Genomic DNA, 19093 nt, shown 5'->3' on the forward strand with positions numbered 1-19093 from the left:
GTAAATATTTAAACTCTAAATATGTGACTAAAAACCAGCAGATCAACATTTGTTTTAACCAAAGGATGTTTGAACCTGACAGGGCCAAAATGTTGGGAAACATTTGATGACACAGTCACTTTACATGTTTATCTTCTTTTGTGTTCCACAGAAGAAAGAAAAGCATAGAGTGACATGACGTTGAGTAAATAGAGTGACATGACGGTGAGTAAATGGTTGCAGAATTTTAATTTCTGTGCAAACTCTCTCTTTAAATGTGTTAGGAGAGCAGGTACAGGGGGGAATATCATCCTCAGGAGACAAATAATACAATAACATGTACAAAGCTAGCCTGGGAAAACCCAGACAACTTCCGGCAAATTTAGATTTGCTCTGAAAGTTAGTCTGGCAAAGAGCTCATTCAAACTCATTTCCAATCCGCCGAAATCAAGGCACCAATCAGAAACGTTGGGGCGGGCTTTACACGATGACGACAGCGCTGGGATTTTGAAGCAGATTTTGTAGCCTACATTACAAAGATGGATGCCGCCGTCGAACATCACTCGTTCGAATCAGTTATCGCGTCTGTTTTAAGCGATTTGAACGTTTCCCTTTTGTTAAAAACCGAGCAAAGAACAACACTCGGAGATGTTTCTGCCGCTCTGCATACGCCATCTCCTTCATTCTCTGATTGGTTTTAGGTCTATCCGCGACGTCCGTTGGTGACGCCCCTCTGGAAATGATTTGTCTATGACGCTTTGCCAGACTAGCCTGGATGCCAGCCCGAACCCCGCCCACAACATTTTTTGATCGGGAAGTTCGGTCTGGACTCGCTCCATTGAGGAGTAATTATGATCGGTTCAGAAATCGTCGGGCCAATCAAATTGCCAGGGCGGGCTTTATACGATGATGGACAGATGATCTGCAGGGACGTAATCCTCACGTTATCAAAGAGCGCTTGGGTTGAACTGGTTTCCCTCAGAGATGACTGCAGCTGGAGAACTGAGATGTAGAGATTCCGCTATCGCGTCCGTTGTAAAAGAAATCAACAGCGCATTCATTTTAAAAGACGAACATAGAACTGCAATCAAGGCATTTGTCGATCGGAAAGATGTGTTTGCCGTCCTTCCTATGGGATTCGGCAAAAGTTTAATTTATCAGCTGGCTCCGATGGTAACTAAGAAGATGGGACGCAATGAAAACCCTGTGGTCGTTGTGGTTTCTCCTTTGGTCGCACTCATAGAGGGCCAAGTAAAAGAAGCAACACTCGTTATTTTACTTCTTCCAGCGTGCGTGCATTTGAGTTCTGTAGTTGACAACTGTGCTATGCAAAGTAGTTGACTTACTGCGTTGCTCTCATTGGTTGTAGGTCTATCCAATTGAGTGCAGAGTTTTTTTTTTTTCCTGGTTCGGTTAAGACACGCCTCATAATCAAAGCCCTATGGAGCAGTATCAGACTCACATTCTGACTAGAATATGAGTATGACGAAGTCAGGCTATTGCCAGACCATAACTCAGTTACAACTGAGAATGGTCTGGTTTTAACCAGGCTAGTACAAAGCTTCTGTAGTTACTAAATAATGTGTCATACGGTATATGTTAGATGTTCACATATGTCCAATCTATCACTGATTTTGTTGTAGATGAATACATGCTAGATTATTTTTCTTTATGTTGTATAAAAGAGAGTAAAGTGCTAGAAAGAATCACAGAGATTTTGTTGGTTATCAATAAAGATTGATCTAAATCAGAATTTTATATATATATATATATATATATATATACTGCAAGGGTCATTTAAATTGGTAGACCATGAACCATTCTCAAAACTGGTCTGCACAAAGATGTTGATCTGTAAAAGACCCGATTCATCAGTCTACGATTAAACGGCGAGAACAGTATTGAAATTTCTGAAAAACAAAGCGCTGAGGGCTGTGTGTGCTGGGAGGTGGGGGGTGGACGGAGAGAATAGAGCATCTGTCACACTCTGCTGCACAGTGACTGCAGGGAACGCTTTTGGGTGGGGGGTCGCCATAAGGAAGAAGCGGATAGTCAAAAGTCAGCATCTGTGTTTAGTGTTTAGTTTGTGAGAGTTGAGGACTTCTGAAATAAAAAGAATGTGTGGAAAATTATGATTGAAGGAATATTCTATGATTTTCAGAATAGTTTGAGAGTGTTTAAACGGTTGGCCACTAGAGGGCAACTCACAAATAATACACATATATGATAACTGTCAATAATCGAAAACAGTGTAAAATTGTACTAGAATTATAGAATAAAATTAAAAAATATACAATTAAGTTTGAGTGTGCTTTCTACGTAGATGGAGGGGACGGTGGTTTAGAAAAGATTTTCACTTTATCACTGAACACTGTTTTAATTAAAGGACAATACAAATATTGATTAAAAAAGGAAATGGCCTATAGAATTAAAAATGCAAAAAAAAAAAGAAGAAGAAAAAAAAAGAACACAAACCTCTCTTGACCTTTTCCTTGAAAGACCATGCGATTGAAGGGCTTATATAGAGACACATCTGCACAGCCATAAGGTTGTGATTTTCTGTTGGGAGTTGAAGACCATGGTATGTGAATATCATCCTGGACATGATACAAGGTGACCTAACGGCACCAGCTGTGCATCTGGCCCTTGTGGAACTAGTGGCATGAATACTGTTAACTGTAAAGCCTGTAAAAGCCTAATACTAGCAGATTGTGGAATAATTAAATCACCATGTATTTGAGGACTGCATACAAAACTATGTTTTTTTTTATATCAATATCAGCTATTTATTTTGAAATAAATTAATACTTTTATTCAGCAAAGATGCATTAATTGATCAAAAGTGCAGTGATGACTTTTAAATTCTTACAAACACTTCGATTTCAAATAAATCATGTTCTTTTAAACTTTCTATTCATCAAAGTATCCTGAAAATATATTATGGTTTCCACAAAAAATATAAAGCAGCACTACCGTTTTCTATACTGATAATGTAGGAAATGTTTCTTGAGCAAATCCAAAATCAGCAAATCAGCATAGAATGATTTCTGAAGGATCACGTGACACTGAAGAATGTAATGATGCTGAAAATTCAGCTTGGCCATCACAGGAATAAATGCTGTATATTTTCAAATATATTAAAATAGAAATGATTCAAATACTTGTAAATTGTAGTAATATTTAACAATATTACTGCCTTTGTGAGTAATCAAGAGAGCAAATGCTGCATTGGTACAATAGTTTTTATTTTGTGTATTTTTTTTCTTTTCTTGAGGTAGACATTTAGACATGTAATACACAATTGCATACTTTGAACATACAGCAATGTAACAGTGAGGTAGATGAAATTTGTACATGTATGTCCCATATATTGCATTCGTGAGTGTTAAAATAACATAACATTTCGACTTTAAAATATTAGCTAGACTGTCATTTTCATTTCGGTTTGTACATTTCAGTGTATGTCCCGCTTGCCTCTCCATAACAAAAGCTCTCTATTCTTTCACTTGCCTCATTTAAAACAGAGAAGGGTCAGAGGGTCAGAGGAAAACGCATCCAGTGATCAACTCAGGGGGCTGGGACAGCTCTGTGGGTTTCCATAGTAAACGTCACAATTGGTGAATTGTGGAAAAGACTGCAAAAATCCTTTTAGCCTTTTTTTGCAGTAGCTCTGTGAAAGCTATATTATGTGTTCTGTTCACTTTGCATTTTAATAATTGAAATACTGTTTGTAAGGTTACAATTTTTTTTTAAAAATGATGGACATGGCAAAGAAACTACACTAACTTAACAATAAAAGACGAAAACATCTGTCAAACCCAAAAATATGTATAAGATAAACATTAAGTATGGCTTCATTCACAATTCCTGAGGGAAATCAGATTTACATTCAAAGCTTATAGAGGAATCTTATATAATATTCCTAAAATAAAGAGTTTTATCCCACTGACTTCAGTGTTGAAGAACATCCATGACACTTACCACTGACATGCTCACTAACAAAATGTATGAAAACCATATGACATATGAAACTTTCATATGTGTGCTTTGATTTACAATCAAATGTGTTTTGATTTACCATATTTCTCTCTCTTTTCCATTCCTCTCTTTCAGTTTTTCTTTGGCTTGGATTTCATTGATTGAAGCGGTGGATTAGTGCTTGCCACCATAATGTGCTTCACTGCACAACATAATTATAGAGAGAGAGAGAGAGAGAGAGAGAGAGAGAGAGAGAGAGAGAGAGTAAAAGAGGAAAGGAAGAGAACAAAAAAAGAAAGAGTAATTTCAGGGATATAAAAGAGTGTTTGTGCTACAGGTCACATGGAAGCTGCAGTCAGGAATAATGATAATGTGCATAAGAGAAACATCAATCTTCTCAGACCGTCATCTGGTCTCATACCGTAATAATATTCGCCCTGATGTTTGATGCGTTCAAGTATTGCTATAATCATGTATAAAATAAAAAAAGGTTAGACTGACTACATCAAGTAGACTCAGGGATATGTGTACTGTCCCGGACCTCCGTAAGACCTTGTCTCCGGAGGCCGTAGATGACTGGTCTTGCCCACAGAATCTGCCTCGAGATCGGTCTGAGTGGAAAGTCTATCGGGCCTGTAGCTCTGAATATCCGTCCCACAGCTTTCATTGACATTTCCACCACTGTCGCTGTTCTGCCGTTCGCTCTTGTCCCTGATTGTGTAAGGCGACACTCTGGCCGTTTTGGACTGGTCGAAGCCAAACTTCCTGTTGCGTGGGAGATCAGCAGCACCGTGGCTGCTGTGAAGAGGTGTGGGGGTGTGTAGACCCGAGGGCAGCAGAGCAGGGGTGCTGTGGGGGTAACTAGCTGTCAGACCGCATTGCTGGGGATAAGCGTAGCCTGGTGCGGGGGGCAGGTATGCAGACGGCAAGGCAAACGCTGGTGACGGAAGATAGGATGGTTTAGGTAGCAGATGTTGGCTGCTGTAGGATGAAGGGTAATCCTGAGACGTGGATCCGCTGCTGTACTGCTGCTCTGAAAGATCACTTCCGCTCCCCTTCAGTGGGTCTAAACCGGGAGGCCCGTCCGTGCTGTACCCCCCAGGCCACGGCTCCTGGTGCTGCTCACTTCTCAGGAAACCCCCATGTTCTGGTAAGGCCGAGTTGAAGGAATACCTCTCTGCATAGCGCTTTAGCAAGCTAGAGGCACTGAGGGCAGTGATGTCATCAGTGTAGCCTGAGAACGCAGGACGACCGGGCTGAGGAAATGGGAGGGGCTTAGGGTGAACTGGAGATGATGTGGTGGAGGAGACATCATAGTGTTGCTCCGCCCACTCAGATGACCACATCATTGCCACACCTGGAAAATCAAAATATATAATGATAAATTAATAAAGCTTTTTTGTTGTTGCATATTGTACATGCTAAAAGAATACTTGATGGCATCTGTTTTAAAGGGATCAAAAAAATGAAAATTCTGCACAATGTTACTATTACTTTGTATTCATCGTTGAAACATGAGGCACAAGATAGCTAAGAGGTATTTAAAGAAACACTCCGACTTTTTGGGACTTTAGCCTATTCACCTTATCCCCCAGAGTTAGATAAGTCCATACATACCTTTTTCATCTCCGTGCGTGCTATAAGTCTGTTTGACGCACCCACCGCTAGCCTAGCTTAGCACAAAGACTGGATGTAAATGGTTGCAGCTAGCATACTAACCCAAATAAGTGACAAAATAACGCAAACATTTTCCTATTTACATGTTGTGATTTGTATAGTCACAGAGTGTACAAAAAACAAAGTCACATGAGACACAGACATATTTTAACCGTATAAATACTGGGAACTATATTCTCTGAATGCGAAGCACTGCTACTTGGGCGGAGTGATAACCGCAGCACCTGAGACGTACCGTACCCAAACTCTGAACGAACTCTCTGCTCCTCACCACGGCGCGTCTCAGGTGTTGCGGTTATCACTCCGCCCAAGTAGCAGTGCTTCGCCTTCAGAGAATATAGTTCCCAGTATTTATACGGTTAAAATATGTCTGTGTCTCATGTGACTTTGTTTTTTGTGACTATAAATCACAACATAATAGGAAAATGTTTGCGTTATTTTGTCACTTATTTGGATTAGTATGCTAGCTGCAACCATTTACATCCAGTCTTTGTGCTAAGCTAGGCTAGCGGTGGGTGCGTCAAACAGACTTATAGCACGCACGGAGATGAAAAAGGTATGTATGGACTTATCTAACTCTGGGGGATAAGGTGAATAGGCTAAAGTCCCAAAAAGTCGGAGTGTTCCTCAGTTTATGCAAAAATGAAAGTTCAGAAATTCTGCATGGTAGGCTATACTACTTATTAATTTTTCACTGTAAAAAAGGACATGATCACTAAGTCATGACAGCATATGTTTTTTTTTTTTTTACATTTCTTTAACTCATCAAAATAATTTAAGCAATTTCATTCGTTATACGAGATTCAACTACATTTTTAAAAGTCAGTTTAATATAATTTAAGTTGAAATTAGTTGTAAAGCCAATTTGATTATACTTAAAATGTAAGTGCAAAAGATAGCTTGAGGAGGTATTTAAAGGGATAGTTCACCAAAAATAAAAATTCTGGAAATTCTGTATTGTGTTATTAGTACTTTTTATTCATCTCTGAGAAATAATGCACATGACAGAGAAAGGACAGGTTACCAACGATAAATAATTCATAAGAACTATCATTTACTTACCCTCATTACAAACCTGTGAGTAAATGATGACAGAATTAGAATTTTTGAGTAACCTTCCCTTTAAATAGCTCCTTTAGCTACCTTGTGCATTGTTTCTCCACCAGGAATAGAAAATAATAGCAAAATCACGAGGTTGAGTGGTTTTGCAAAACCACTACAAGTTCACAACTGGACTCCAACAAGAATTCACCATATGGAACCGCTTAGTAATCTGGACAAGATGTGATCTATTCTTTGCATCTTAATCTGTGCGAGTGTAATCTCAGTAACCTTGCACACATCATCCTCACACATTTTGATGAGGGAAAGACGATTTAAATGAGCGATTGAACACTGGATTTACAACCAGTTATATTTATATGTGTGTGTGTGCATGTGGGTCTATTTTCGTGTGCCTTCTGGAAGATGAAGGCAGATTAGAATCGACAGATTAGAGCGAAGTTCTAAAGAGGGTAGGAGACTGACGGCACACTAAGAATTTAAGAGCATTTTAAACAAATATACACGAACATTAACATATTAGCCATAGCCAGGGTTCTAGAGAGTTGAGATTCCTCGCTAATCCCAACAAATCCTTACGAAACACAACTACTCTTGTTCATTTAAAAATATTTCAAATGCCTGTTTCTATATACAAATCTGCTTTTTATTTATGTCTTTATATCTTTATGTTGCTTCCCTCCAATTGACACACTTCCTAGAACTTCCGCTGAAGATACAGGATCCCATCCATAAATATGGCTGCACCCGGAATGCCAAGAATTCAGCCTGGAATCTTTTTAAAAAGCACATCCTCTACACACACACAAACACACATACACACTTACTCTCTCTCTCTCTCTCTCTCTCTCTCTCTCTCTCTCTCTCTCTCTCTCTCTCTCTCTCTCTCTCTCTCTCTCTCTATCTCTCTCTCTCTCTCTCTCTCTCTCTCTCTCTCTCTCTCTCTCTCTCTCTCTCTCTCTCTCTCTCTCTCTCTCTCTCTCTCTCTCTCTCTCACACACACACACACACACACACGGACACACTAACACACACATGCTCCAGGTTGGACATCATAAGAAGAGTTATTTAAATGGCTGAAGATCTGTGATGCTAAATGTATTAGTCATTATATTACATAATTCCATGCACTGCAAATGACCTTTGATTAGATGTTGGCCATCCTTTAGTTTGAAAATGTAAATCTAAATAAAGGTTTTTGTTTTATCAGTAAAACAAATAATATTCAAGACTTCTTATTCTTCCCTTGATATAGTGAAAAGGCTAATGAGCTGAAAGCAAAGAAACAGCTGGTAAAGTCATTACTCTTCTCTGGCTACTGCTGAACACACACTTTCCAGCAGAATCGTATCCAACATATGCACACATCTACACAGACTTATATAATAAATATGCAATTATTAATATTATTATTTTTGCATTGTGCATGAACTCACCATGCTGTTTTAACCAGAATTCTGTACCAGCGTGTTATTCTTGATTGTAAATACTATTGGGGTGCACAAATCTTTCCACCATTGCTCATAAACACAGATACCTGAAAGAAAGAGAGATAAATTATACTTTGCATGATGTCACACTTTCTTAAAATTAAAATTCCACCATCTTAAAATCCCACATACCTATATCCATACAAACCAAAAGGAACAAACAGACATTATAATATATAAACCCAGAATGCATGTGCAACCAAAATGTTTTTTCTCTCTCACTCTCCTTAACTTCACAAGCAAAAGACTATTAACAGATAATGAGAGACAGAGATGAAGACAGAGTGTTTTTAAAAATGTAAACAGATAAAAGCTGTCATTGTACTCCACATGCATTAAGAAACATACCAGTCCCTCTCTGTGAATCCCCATTGCACAGTTGCAGTTATAAGTAAATTCCCAGCTTTACGCTGCCATGCCTCTCACACTCTTTTTTGTCTCTTGCCTCTTCTTTTTTTCTTCTTCTTCTATCCAACTCTGCACTACCTCCCTCTGTCCCTGTGACAACAGCCCACATGCACAGCCCCTCCCCCACCCACCCAAATCCTCCCCTCCCCCCTGCCCTCCCTTTTAGTTGAAAGTATTTAAGCAGAGAGAGAGAGAGAGAGAGAGAGAGAGAATGGAAATCTCTTTAGGATATTTTAATTTTAAATAACTGTTACTGTTTATTTAAAATTAACATATTCAACTGTGTCTTATAAATCATGCACACATGGCATTGGTGTAGCTTTTTAAAAAGTATAGTCCAATGCAATAACTTATATTTGTCTAATATATGTCTGTGTTTCTCAGAGGGCTTTGTTAAACAACCCTTGTTGTGAGGGTTAAAAAATGATCTGGATATCAAAATATAACTTCTATCTAGTAAACAGCTGAGGGTGCTGTTGGCTGTAATTCCACTGCTGAGGTGTTGAAGATCCCTGGAATGCGAAGAGGAATCGTTCCACATAAATGAGCTTTGGAGAAGCTAAACACTCTTCCTTTCCCCTCATCCAAACAGCTTTCATGTAATCATTTGCATTCTTTTTATTGAAGTCAGAATTAATTAAAAAATGTATTTATTTAATGTGGAAACGTTTCCCTGCCATGTGAAATATATTAAATAGAAAATTCATATTTAAAAGTCAAAACAAAACTGAAAATCTTAACGTATATGTGCTTAACATATGCTCGTGCTTGTCATTGTTTGAACAGCCGCTATCTATGTCAGTCTCTGAAGGGACACTTGATAACCACCGGTCACTCTGACTCCAGAGAAAGATAAAAAAATAAAATAAACTTAATTAACATGCAATCTGTAGAAATACTTTTGCAAACTCTTGTTAGATAAGCTTGTAAAATAGATGTTTTCTGTGGAACACTATTGGCAAAGCAGAGAAACAGAATGTCTTTAATGTCATTACTTTCATTGGACAGTTTGAAAAAGAAAAAAAAGTACTTCATTGTTAAATCCATCAGTGTTTTTTTTAAACACTGCTACTCTCTATTTAAATGTATAGCATTTTTCATCAAAGTATAAAAATGTTTTCCCTTATTTTCCTTTGACAGGTGATCAGTCACATGACAAATGTTCCTGTATGGCAGCCTTCAGTTGTATACTTCTAGTAAATCATGCAACACTAATTGGTAATGCTAACAACTTTTCTTCAGGTAGGCTATTGGAGGTTTCTATGGTTAATAATGTATGGCATCTTAGCCAATAAAATTCATCAATGAATATATTTTAAGCTATTCACCAGACATCCATTTAGGCATGGCACTTGTTTTGGCACTTTACACATCCCCACCCCCCCAACAATTTCATGTAAACTTGCGTGATAAATGATGTATATATGGCATAACTACTTGTAACAGCTCATTGATGGCATTACTGTAATTTATTTGTATACACTGTAGCTTATATGCAGCCCACAAGTTACAGTTGTTGTATATTTCAGCTGATTTTATGTTGCTTTCTGTCTGGTTGCAAATAGGCTATAATAGCTCTTTCAGAATATTTTCGATGTGTGTGTTTAGTAAAAATCTTTTTGCCCCAGTGTAATTTTTTTATTATTATTGTAATTTTATTTTAAAATAACTTCCTTTGTGAAGCCAAAGTGTAAATATGCAACATACGGAACTGTTATCAAATAAGCAGCTGCATTATATTTCTTGTTGATTAATTAGAAATGGTACTTTTGGAGCTATTCACAGTGTCTCAATCTTTTTGGAGAACTCAAAATCAATCCACCTAAGCTTTTCAGCTAATCAGTTTAGTTAGAGGCTTACAGGACCCAAGCAATGGATCTCTAGCAAGCTAATTAGATATCATGGCATTAGCTCATTGTGCAAAAGTCAAGTAAACAAATCCAATGACTTTTCCAGATTGATCTATGCTTCATTGTCTTAGAGGAAAATTAGCTAACATGTAGCACAATATCATGTACTGATACTGTTTATTTTTTTCTTGATAAAATTAAATGTTTTATAGACTAGAACTCATATGGATTTGTAGTAAGAGGTTTTTCTTGGAGTGAAACCAGATGGCCCTTCGCAGCTCTTCAAATGGCTAACATTAAATACTAACAAGCTTGTGTGTCTTGTTAGTGGAAGTTAACAGCATTGGCAGCTAAAACATCTGTACCTATATATGATTTTAAATGTTGTCTATTAAATGGCTTCTTTTTGTATCCTGTCTTGGTGTTAGTCCAACAGCTTAAAACATATCTATAGACCACAAATATTAAGCCAATCACTTGTATAAATCCGGAGGAATTTTAATGCTCAGTAAGAATGGAAGTCCTGCCTTAAAAGAGCCAGTCACATTTTTGATAGGGTTTGTTTCATTTAGAATATATGAGCACATTAATTTTGACCCACCTGACAACTGGAGACCGAATAATGAGCAGTATAGCTAAGACTTACTGCATGTGCTAAAATTTGAGTTTAATGAATTTTTGTGTGAAATAAGGACCCATTTATGCTCGCTTGCATTCAATCTAGTGGACAAAAGTACAACTTCAAAGAGGAAACCATTGTACCCTTTTCAAAAGATTTTAGATGTTTGTTCATGTTCGCTTGACTCCAAATTTCTCTTTTACAAATTTCACAAAGCACATTTTTATTTCATTACTGCCTTGACTTGATCGAGAAGTTCAAATTTCTCTTCACATTTAATCATAATGTTTACTGTATAAATGTGCAATGACATGGGATTGTGTATTATAAAGACTCATCTAATGTTTAAAAAGCTGCCTCTGTTGTTCTGTAACTCATATTGTCTGTGTTAAGTCAGACTGTAGGGTGGAACAAGCTTTGTTGACGTAAAGTAATAATTAACCTGTAAATGACAACCAAATGAAACCAACATGAGTACATGACAGACTTTGTTGTGTCTAGACATAGTGGAAAGGTACTTTCAAATGATAAAGATTTGCCACAAGTTCCAATGTGAATGCTATCTAAAATCGTAACTTTATTTGAGGAGTCGTTTAGCCCACATTCTGTGGTCTGCTCTTCAAGATTGCCGCTTGTAATATCACTCGCGGCCGTCTAGTGCATCCTGGAGTCTAAACAACAAAGAAAAATCAGAATCAGTAAGTGTGCATGCATGATACACTGTAAAATATAACAACTAAAGTTTTACTTTATGTCTTTACTTGAAGTCTTCTCCATCTAGAAGTTTCTTGTAAGTGCTGATCTCTGCTTCCAGTTTCATCTTCATATTTAGCAAGGCTTCATATTCCTGACCCTGCTCTGTGATATTTGACCTCAGCTGTCCCAGCTCAGCTTCAAACTGCAGAATGATGGTATTGTACTTCTCCATCTCTGCATTTGAACGTTGCTCTGTGTTCCGCAGGGTATCTTCAAGTGACGCTTTCTAGAAAGTTTGGCATCAAATATTTTCAACATGAATTTATTATTTTATTAAAAGTTCAGCTTTTATAGATCTGAAATATGATATCTGAAATCTCAAACATTCATAAAGTGGCATGTGTGTGCACGTTACCAGGCTTTGTTGGGATGCGAGCTCTATTTGTAGCGTTTGCATCTGTCGCCGAAGGTCATTAATCTCCATCTGAGCTCCTTGTAATGCCTCTGTGTTCTGAGCGACCTGCACCTGAACTTCTGACAACTAAGGAGAAAGAGTTTGATGGTTAGTTTGTTAGATCATGGCGAAATTGTTGTCATGTAGTGGTCAAGGGTTCTGTACCTGGGATTCGTGCCACATTTTGAGCTCTTCTGCATTTTTGAGAGCTAGCTTTTCATAGTTAGCCCTCATATCTTCCATCACTTGAGCCATATCCTGTCCTTTGGGTGCATCAACATCCACCTGAACACCTGACTGTGAGATCTGGTTTCGCATCTCCCCAACTTCCTGTCAAAGTTGAACAGAAAAGAAATCTGAGACACTTGGAGAGTATTATGCCTTTTCTGAATTCCGATGATGTTAATATGTTGTTGAAGTAGAAACAGACTGTGATCAATTTAAAGGTCGCATTAAGTTTTGTGTCTTTTAGTCTATGTCTGTAAGTTATAAATCCATCTTTATGCTAGCACACCCCTAAACGCTTACACAATAATAGATATAGTAATATATGAGATATTACTACAATAATGAGAATATCCATCTGATGACTCATCTTGCACCACATAGATTTTTCTTCAATCAAATGCTCTCTAGAATTAGCTCCTCCCTCTAATACACCCCCTGCAATTGACTTCTGCAAATCATGGTTTGTGGTTGTGATGAAGCAAAAGCCTATTGCTGACCACCCTGATTTGTCCCGCCCCAAATGTCTTCTTTAATAGGAAATACATCAACAAATGTATAAAAAAAAAAAAACGACTCGTCAAATTATATCATGGGGTCTTAAAGCTTATTCTGAGAATCTCTTTCTGTGTGTGTTAAGTGGCTCTTATGCAATGGTTGTTTACATTTTCGTGGTTTTTCTTGAGGAAGACAAGCTCTTCTTTCAAAGACTCAATTTCACCCTCCACATTCAGGCGTCCAATATTGGTGTCATCAATGACCTTCTTCAGACCTGCAATATCTCCTTCCACAGACTGCCTGATGGCCATCTCATTCTCAAACCTATAACACACACACATCAAAGTCTTTAAAGTAATGCACTATAATGTTTCTGTGCGCATGTCAACAGTCCTCCAACATGCTTTTGTCAGGCTGATGATTTCTGGCTTGTCAATTATGTCATTCTAAAAATGGCTACATTCTCAGAAGCATGCTCATTTGATTTCGAGTTACAATGCTTGTGGTGTGGTGTAATAATGGAAACTAACTTGACTCTGAAGTCATCTACTGCCAGACGAGCGTTGTCAATCTGCAGAACAAAACCAGCATTGTCCACAGTGGCATCAAACACCTACAGGCAAAACAAAGCACATATTTCACCAAACAAAACCTGTTTTTGACATCCACCCATCTTTTTTTTTTCTGTAGCGAAAGATAAGATTTGTCAGATGGTTTTAATTACAGCATTCTTGGAATGAGGTTCAGACGTATGAGTTCTTATCTAATCAACTAATTGTCCGGAATCATATGTTGTATTACTGAATTAACTTTCTTTATGAAATTCTGAAGCATTAAAGGGTCTGATTGAGCAAGACTATAAAATATGAAAAAAAGGCAGAAAGGGTTTTATTGCTATATGTTTGATGTGTGCGTGTGAGAGAATTTGTGTATGTCTGTATATACTGTATTATCTATGTGTGTAGAGCAGAACATTTGAAATAGAAGTTATGATCAAACAATAACTCCTACAAAGTTTGTCTATGTGCCACATCCTGCAGTGGTTGCATGTTATCATGCGCTTCTACTTATCAGACCTGGCTGTTTGAAATGTCATAATATTTGTAGTAAAATTTATTTTCCTAAATTAAGAATATAGTAATAATTCATCTTAGTTTATGTTTTCATTTCTTAGCTCAGTTGTCTGCTTTTCAGTATTGCTGGGATTAAGGAAAAGATTAGACATTTCTGAACTCTAAATGTGTAATGATTCAGCCACATCTGCTAAAAATGATGCAGTTCTTCATTACATTCTTGTTGTGCGAGAGAGTGCTGTTGTGTGTGGGTGCATGAGCGTGTGTGCGATTGCTCATCCAACATCTGTTTTGCATTATGACTCTACTTAGAGACTCTGTAGGGAAGTTTCAGCTGGCTATAGTCCGTCAAACATACTTCTAATGTTTTAGAAACAATTGTGACCAATGTCATGGTTGCATAGATTTTTAAAAGCAAATTTGAGGAATATCCTCTGGTAGTTACCAGAATGCATAATGAAAAGCAGAACAAGCACAAAAGAAAGGAGAGAGAGAGAGAGAGAGAGAGAGAGAGAGAGAGAGAGAGAGAGAGAGAGAGAGAGAGAGAGAGAGAGAGAGAGAGAGAGAGAGAGAGAGAGAGAGAGAGAGAGAGAGAGAGAGAGAGAGAGAGAGAGAGAACAGGGCGTGTGCCACACCCTCCATTGAGATGTACGGAAATCTGATCATGCGTTTTTATTTCACTGAAGGGTTCTCATGAACACATTTTTTGTTAACATATTCTTAAGACATGAAAGAGACTCAGGTTTTGGTGTCAAACAAACAAACAACCAAAAAATACACATAGTTTTCATTAGTTTAATATCCACACAAACTTAAAAAAAAACTAAAACCAAAAGAAAATTATTTTTGTTGTAAATTGACTATATTATATTTTATACATTTTTACATACCATAAATTGCAAGATGTCTACAGTACACTAGACTATAGGAATTCATTGTGTTTTGTTGAAATTCAAATATAAAATGACTATTTTCTGCCTAGGCAAAACTTTTACATTACTGCTAAGTTTTGATTATGACTTTCTTTTTAGTTCAAAACATCTGGTATCTCCTCCTCCTAACATAAATAACTGCCTGCTCTTTCTCAAACTCTCAAATGCTTCCTTTTGCAGCTTGAAAACCCCCACACAAGCGTATAAACCCAACAATGTCTCTCACCTTCCTCCTCAGGTCATCCAGGATGGCGTTGTACTTGCTGTAGTCGCGAGTTTCTGGTCCACCTTTCTCCAGGGCCTCTCTGATCTGCATCTCCAGTTTGCTGTTCTCCTGCTCCAGCCTGCGCACCGTGTCCAGGTAAGTGGCCAAACGGTCATTTAAATTCTGCATCTGGCCTTTCTCATTGCCCATTTGGGCCCCTGAGGAGCCAGCACTGGCCCTGAGGGACCCCCCTGCACCAGCACCCATGCTGGCTGAGCTCACCTTGTAGGCCGAGGAAGAGGAAAGGCCACCACTTCTAGGGGCCGAACGGAGAGACATGGAAGAGACGGACGAGATCCTGGTGCCCTGTCCACCTGCCCCACCATACGTACTAGCAGCACGGTGTGCGGGCACAGAGCGGGTGAAGGACATGTGAGAGGCCTGAGGTACGTAGAAGCTCATGGTGGTGGAGAAGTGAAGTACTGGCTGCACGAGAAAACGAGTGTACGCTGAGGGAAGTCAACCCTTAAGAGCCACAGGAAGAGAACTGTGCCGCTTATATACCCCCACTAAACTCTTTCTGTTCCTCCTTTTCTCTCTCTGACTCACACACACACTTGACCAGCTAAGACCCTGCCCACATGGTCCGTTTTTTCCCTTACTTTTTTTTCCGGTGTTCTCTAACGCCCTTCCCACATCCTCTCTCCCTCCTTTCCTGCCCCTATCTCACCCCTCTGCCTCCCTCCATCTGAACCCAGTCCCTGAGCTCGTCTGGCCCCGGCCACATATACATACTGCAACAGGATACAGCCTTGAGATCAGGCTCATTTTGTGCTTTCAGTCTCACAATGCTTTTGTGAAAGCTTAAATGACAAATCCAACTGAGAAGAACAGTGGTTTTTGATGTGTGCATTTTCTCAAAAGAATGGCCACATGTGGATTGGATTTCAACTTTTTTTTTTAACTCTTTTTCTTAAAGGGATAGTTCAGCCAAAAATGTCATAATTTACTCATCCTCAAAACAACATTGGACCACATTGACCTTTATTGTACTTATAAATAAATACTTATTTTTTGTTTCACAGAAGAAAGTAAGTCATACTGGTGTGGAACAAAAATGAGAATTTTAATATTTTGGCTGAATTATCCCTTAAAAACATCTAAAACTACTACTTCTATATCTGCAAACTGCAGTGCTACAAATAGTTTCACTTGCTTTTGGCCTTTTAAGGTCCTGCTCAGAATTACATAACTGTCCAAATATGTGATGTGCTATGTTTAAAAAACATTGATAAAGTCTAAACACCCCGAATAAATTGGGAGTTGTACAAAAACAAGGTTGTTAAGGCAAAACCTCAAGATAATGTCTGAATGTTTTGAGTTCATTGAATGAGGAACAGTGTGAACCTCTACTTACCAGGTTTAAACTTTATGATTTTGGTAGCATTTTTGCTGTTTGAGACCAAATTCAGAAGAGATTTCTTGTTGTAGCGCAAAACTTGGTGAAGAGTAAACTATTGTTGATGTTGCACAGTATGCCATGGCTTTTACCCAAGATCTCACTAGGATCATATTGAACAGTCTGACAGGCAACAATTAGAAAGGATTGTAAAAATTGTACAGTATGAACCCAGCCTTAAACAACAACAACAACAACAACAAAAAACTAATAACTCAGGTTCTTAAAGGGATAGTTCACCCAAAATTGTCATAATTGACTCACCCTCAAAACAACATTGGACCACATTGACCTTTATTTTATGGATTTGAAATTCGAGGAGGACAAAAACAATAACACAGCTAATGGTTGTAATGAAGATGTTGCTTTGAAATGCCTGTGATCCAAAGAACAAGACACCCAGAGGCCTAACACACCCAGGAGATAAAAGAAACATGAGGAGTTTTCAAAAAGCATTTTTTAAAAGATCATCTTTTTTTTTTCTTTCTTTAAAAAAAATATGAATGAATGTCTGTTTTCTACATTTTTGTAAAAGGTATACAAGGTCGCTATGGACCGGAGGTAGGTAATAGTGTAAGTATTTTTTTTCTGCGCAACAATAGTTGAATCTCTGATGACTCAAGTGCAATTAATCTTTATTCCTCAAGGTGGCAATGTCTGATACCCAATAATGAGGTGATGTTTCACTCATAATTACTGCAGGCATAAAACAAAAGAATACTTAAGTCAACAAAACTTGAAATGGCTCAGTAATTTAGGCAAGGCAAGGCAAGGCAAGTTTATTTATATAGCACATTTCATACACAATGGCAATTCAAAGTGCTTTATATAGAAGAAATTAAAATAATCAAAACAAATAAGAATAATTAAAACAGTTTAGAATAAAAAATCAAATAAAGTAGTACTGGTCCACCCCTATCTGAGATGGAAGAGATTGAGCCGGTTTACGGTGCCACTGGACCTCTATCCCAGGGACGTACTCTGCTGGGGTGGTGCTACACCAGTAATGCCCAGCGGGGCCCCCACAGAGCACGCTTCGTGTGCGCTGTCTGCTGCCGTTACCCTAAACGACGCTCTCAGCGACTTCTTATACAGCAGGCTACAGCAGAGTAAGTACTGTATGGAATCTTGCACTTGATGGTGGATCTGGTAAAGATGCTGTCAGTGATCAAAATTTTGATTTTGAAGACAGGTAATTTTGAGAATAATGGTTGAGATTGCGAATATGAGCCAGATGCTGATGTACTGGGAAATGAGCTCTGCCGAAGACAGTGGTGATGGTAAAAAGCATCAGCTCAAATTGAATCTTTCAGAGTTCCAAAAATTAACGAAATATGCTTTATTTTATTACTTTGTAATTGATATTAAAATATCAGGAGAGTTTTATACTATTGAGTATAATATACTAAGAGATCTTATACTAAGAGATCCATCCAAATCCGGGTCACTAAAGACCCGAATATGTAATAATGATTGGCGAAACATTCATGCATTTAAAGTTTAACATGCTTATCCAAACTTTCATCTGTTTTCTTGAGTTCAGTGATCTCAGCAGTATTGTATGATTTTTTTTGTACTCACACAATGTTTGTAAATTACTACAAACTTTTAATGGGCTTCAAGGAACAAATCGTGTCTCACTTTTTTCGATTAAACATGCGCAGCTTAAAATACCTGTGATAACAGGCAGCAGACTGAATTCATTGATTTCATGGAATGTATCTCTGACTTGGATCAGAATGCTAACTGCATCTTGTCTGTGGCTATAGTACTTTCTCTGTCAAAACTAAAGTGCAATCTGCAGTGTCTTTGTTTGGATGGAATGTCCATAGATTCCAGGGAGCTTTGGTTACCAGATGAGTCATCCATCCCATGATTTCTGAGAGCTCTGAATACAAATCACAAACTGCCCTGCAGGGGAAAAGTGCATGGTTTGTTCAACCCTCTCTTCTTTCTCCTCTCTTCTTCATGCTTTAAGTCCCCTGCATGCTCTCCAGCTTGAGCTTTTGGTTTATATGCACGGAAGTACATTGTCGTATCCAAGACCTTGAAGGATCAAACTGAGTGTTTGTTTCAATCATACACATGGCAACCATATGTGTGTGTTTTGTTGTTTCCTAGCAACATTTTCGTTTCCTTTTTTTGTGGCTACATCACCAATGCGCTGTGCACATCAACAATAGTCATATTGAGATACATCACTTAAATCAGGAGGATAGAACGCTGATCATGAGAAATTCTGTTTACAGCCTTTTTCTCACTTCATTATTGAATTCTTTCCAGTCAGTAGCTTAGTGGATGTCACATGTCTGAACAAAGAACTTCCTTGTGTTGATAAGGTTTGTAGAGCACAGACAAGCCATCACGGTTTACAAATGAAGAGTCTAATGAAAAGTTGACAGCCACATCTGTCAGAAAGCAAGCAGAAAGAGTTAGAGGAAAAGCAGGAAAATAGAGGGACAGTGAGTCACACTCCAGAGTGAAGGAA

The 19093-nt window shown here is 38.2% G+C and overlaps 3 protein-coding genes across 4 annotated transcripts in view; 1 reads left to right on the plus strand and 2 right to left on the minus strand.

The window, feature by feature from the left end:
• Nucleotides 1-19093, plus strand: part of scn8ab (sodium channel, voltage gated, type VIII, alpha subunit b) — a 119558-nt gene that overhangs the window by 74928 nt on the left and 25537 nt on the right. The gene's annotated exons all lie outside the window — the stretch shown is intronic.
• On the minus strand, nt 3204-8690 carry si:dkey-195m11.8 (fidgetin-like protein 2). The gene is made up of 3 exons (XM_056253918.1): nt 8535-8690; nt 8133-8233; nt 3204-5314 (listed from the first exon to the last, which is right to left on the minus strand). The coding sequence occupies exon 3, from the start codon at nt 5304-5306 to the stop codon at nt 4473-4475; it is 834 nt and encodes a 277-aa protein (XP_056109893.1). The 5' UTR covers nt 5307-5314; nt 8133-8233; nt 8535-8690; the 3' UTR covers nt 3204-4472.
• On the minus strand, nt 11621-15714 carry krt18b (keratin 18b). Of its 2 annotated transcripts, none has more exons than XM_056253916.1 (7): nt 15168-15714; nt 13467-13549; nt 13104-13260; nt 12379-12543; nt 12175-12300; nt 11825-12045; nt 11621-11734 (listed from the first exon to the last, which is right to left on the minus strand). In XM_056253916.1, exons 1-7 carry the CDS (start codon nt 15606-15608, stop codon nt 11704-11706), a joined length of 1224 nt encoding a protein of 407 aa, XP_056109891.1. In that variant the 5' UTR covers nt 15609-15714; the 3' UTR covers nt 11621-11703. The 2 variants fall into 2 exon arrangements, with proteins under 2 accessions (XP_056109891.1, XP_056109892.1); XM_056253917.1 differs by having other exon boundaries at nt 11812-12045.

This window comes from Rhinichthys klamathensis, unplaced genomic scaffold, assembly GCF_029890125.1.
Source record: "Rhinichthys klamathensis goyatoka isolate OS25496 unplaced genomic scaffold, OSU_Roscu_1.1 h1tg000109l_1, whole genome shotgun sequence".
NCBI lineage: Eukaryota > Metazoa > Chordata > Actinopteri > Cypriniformes > Leuciscidae > Rhinichthys > Rhinichthys klamathensis.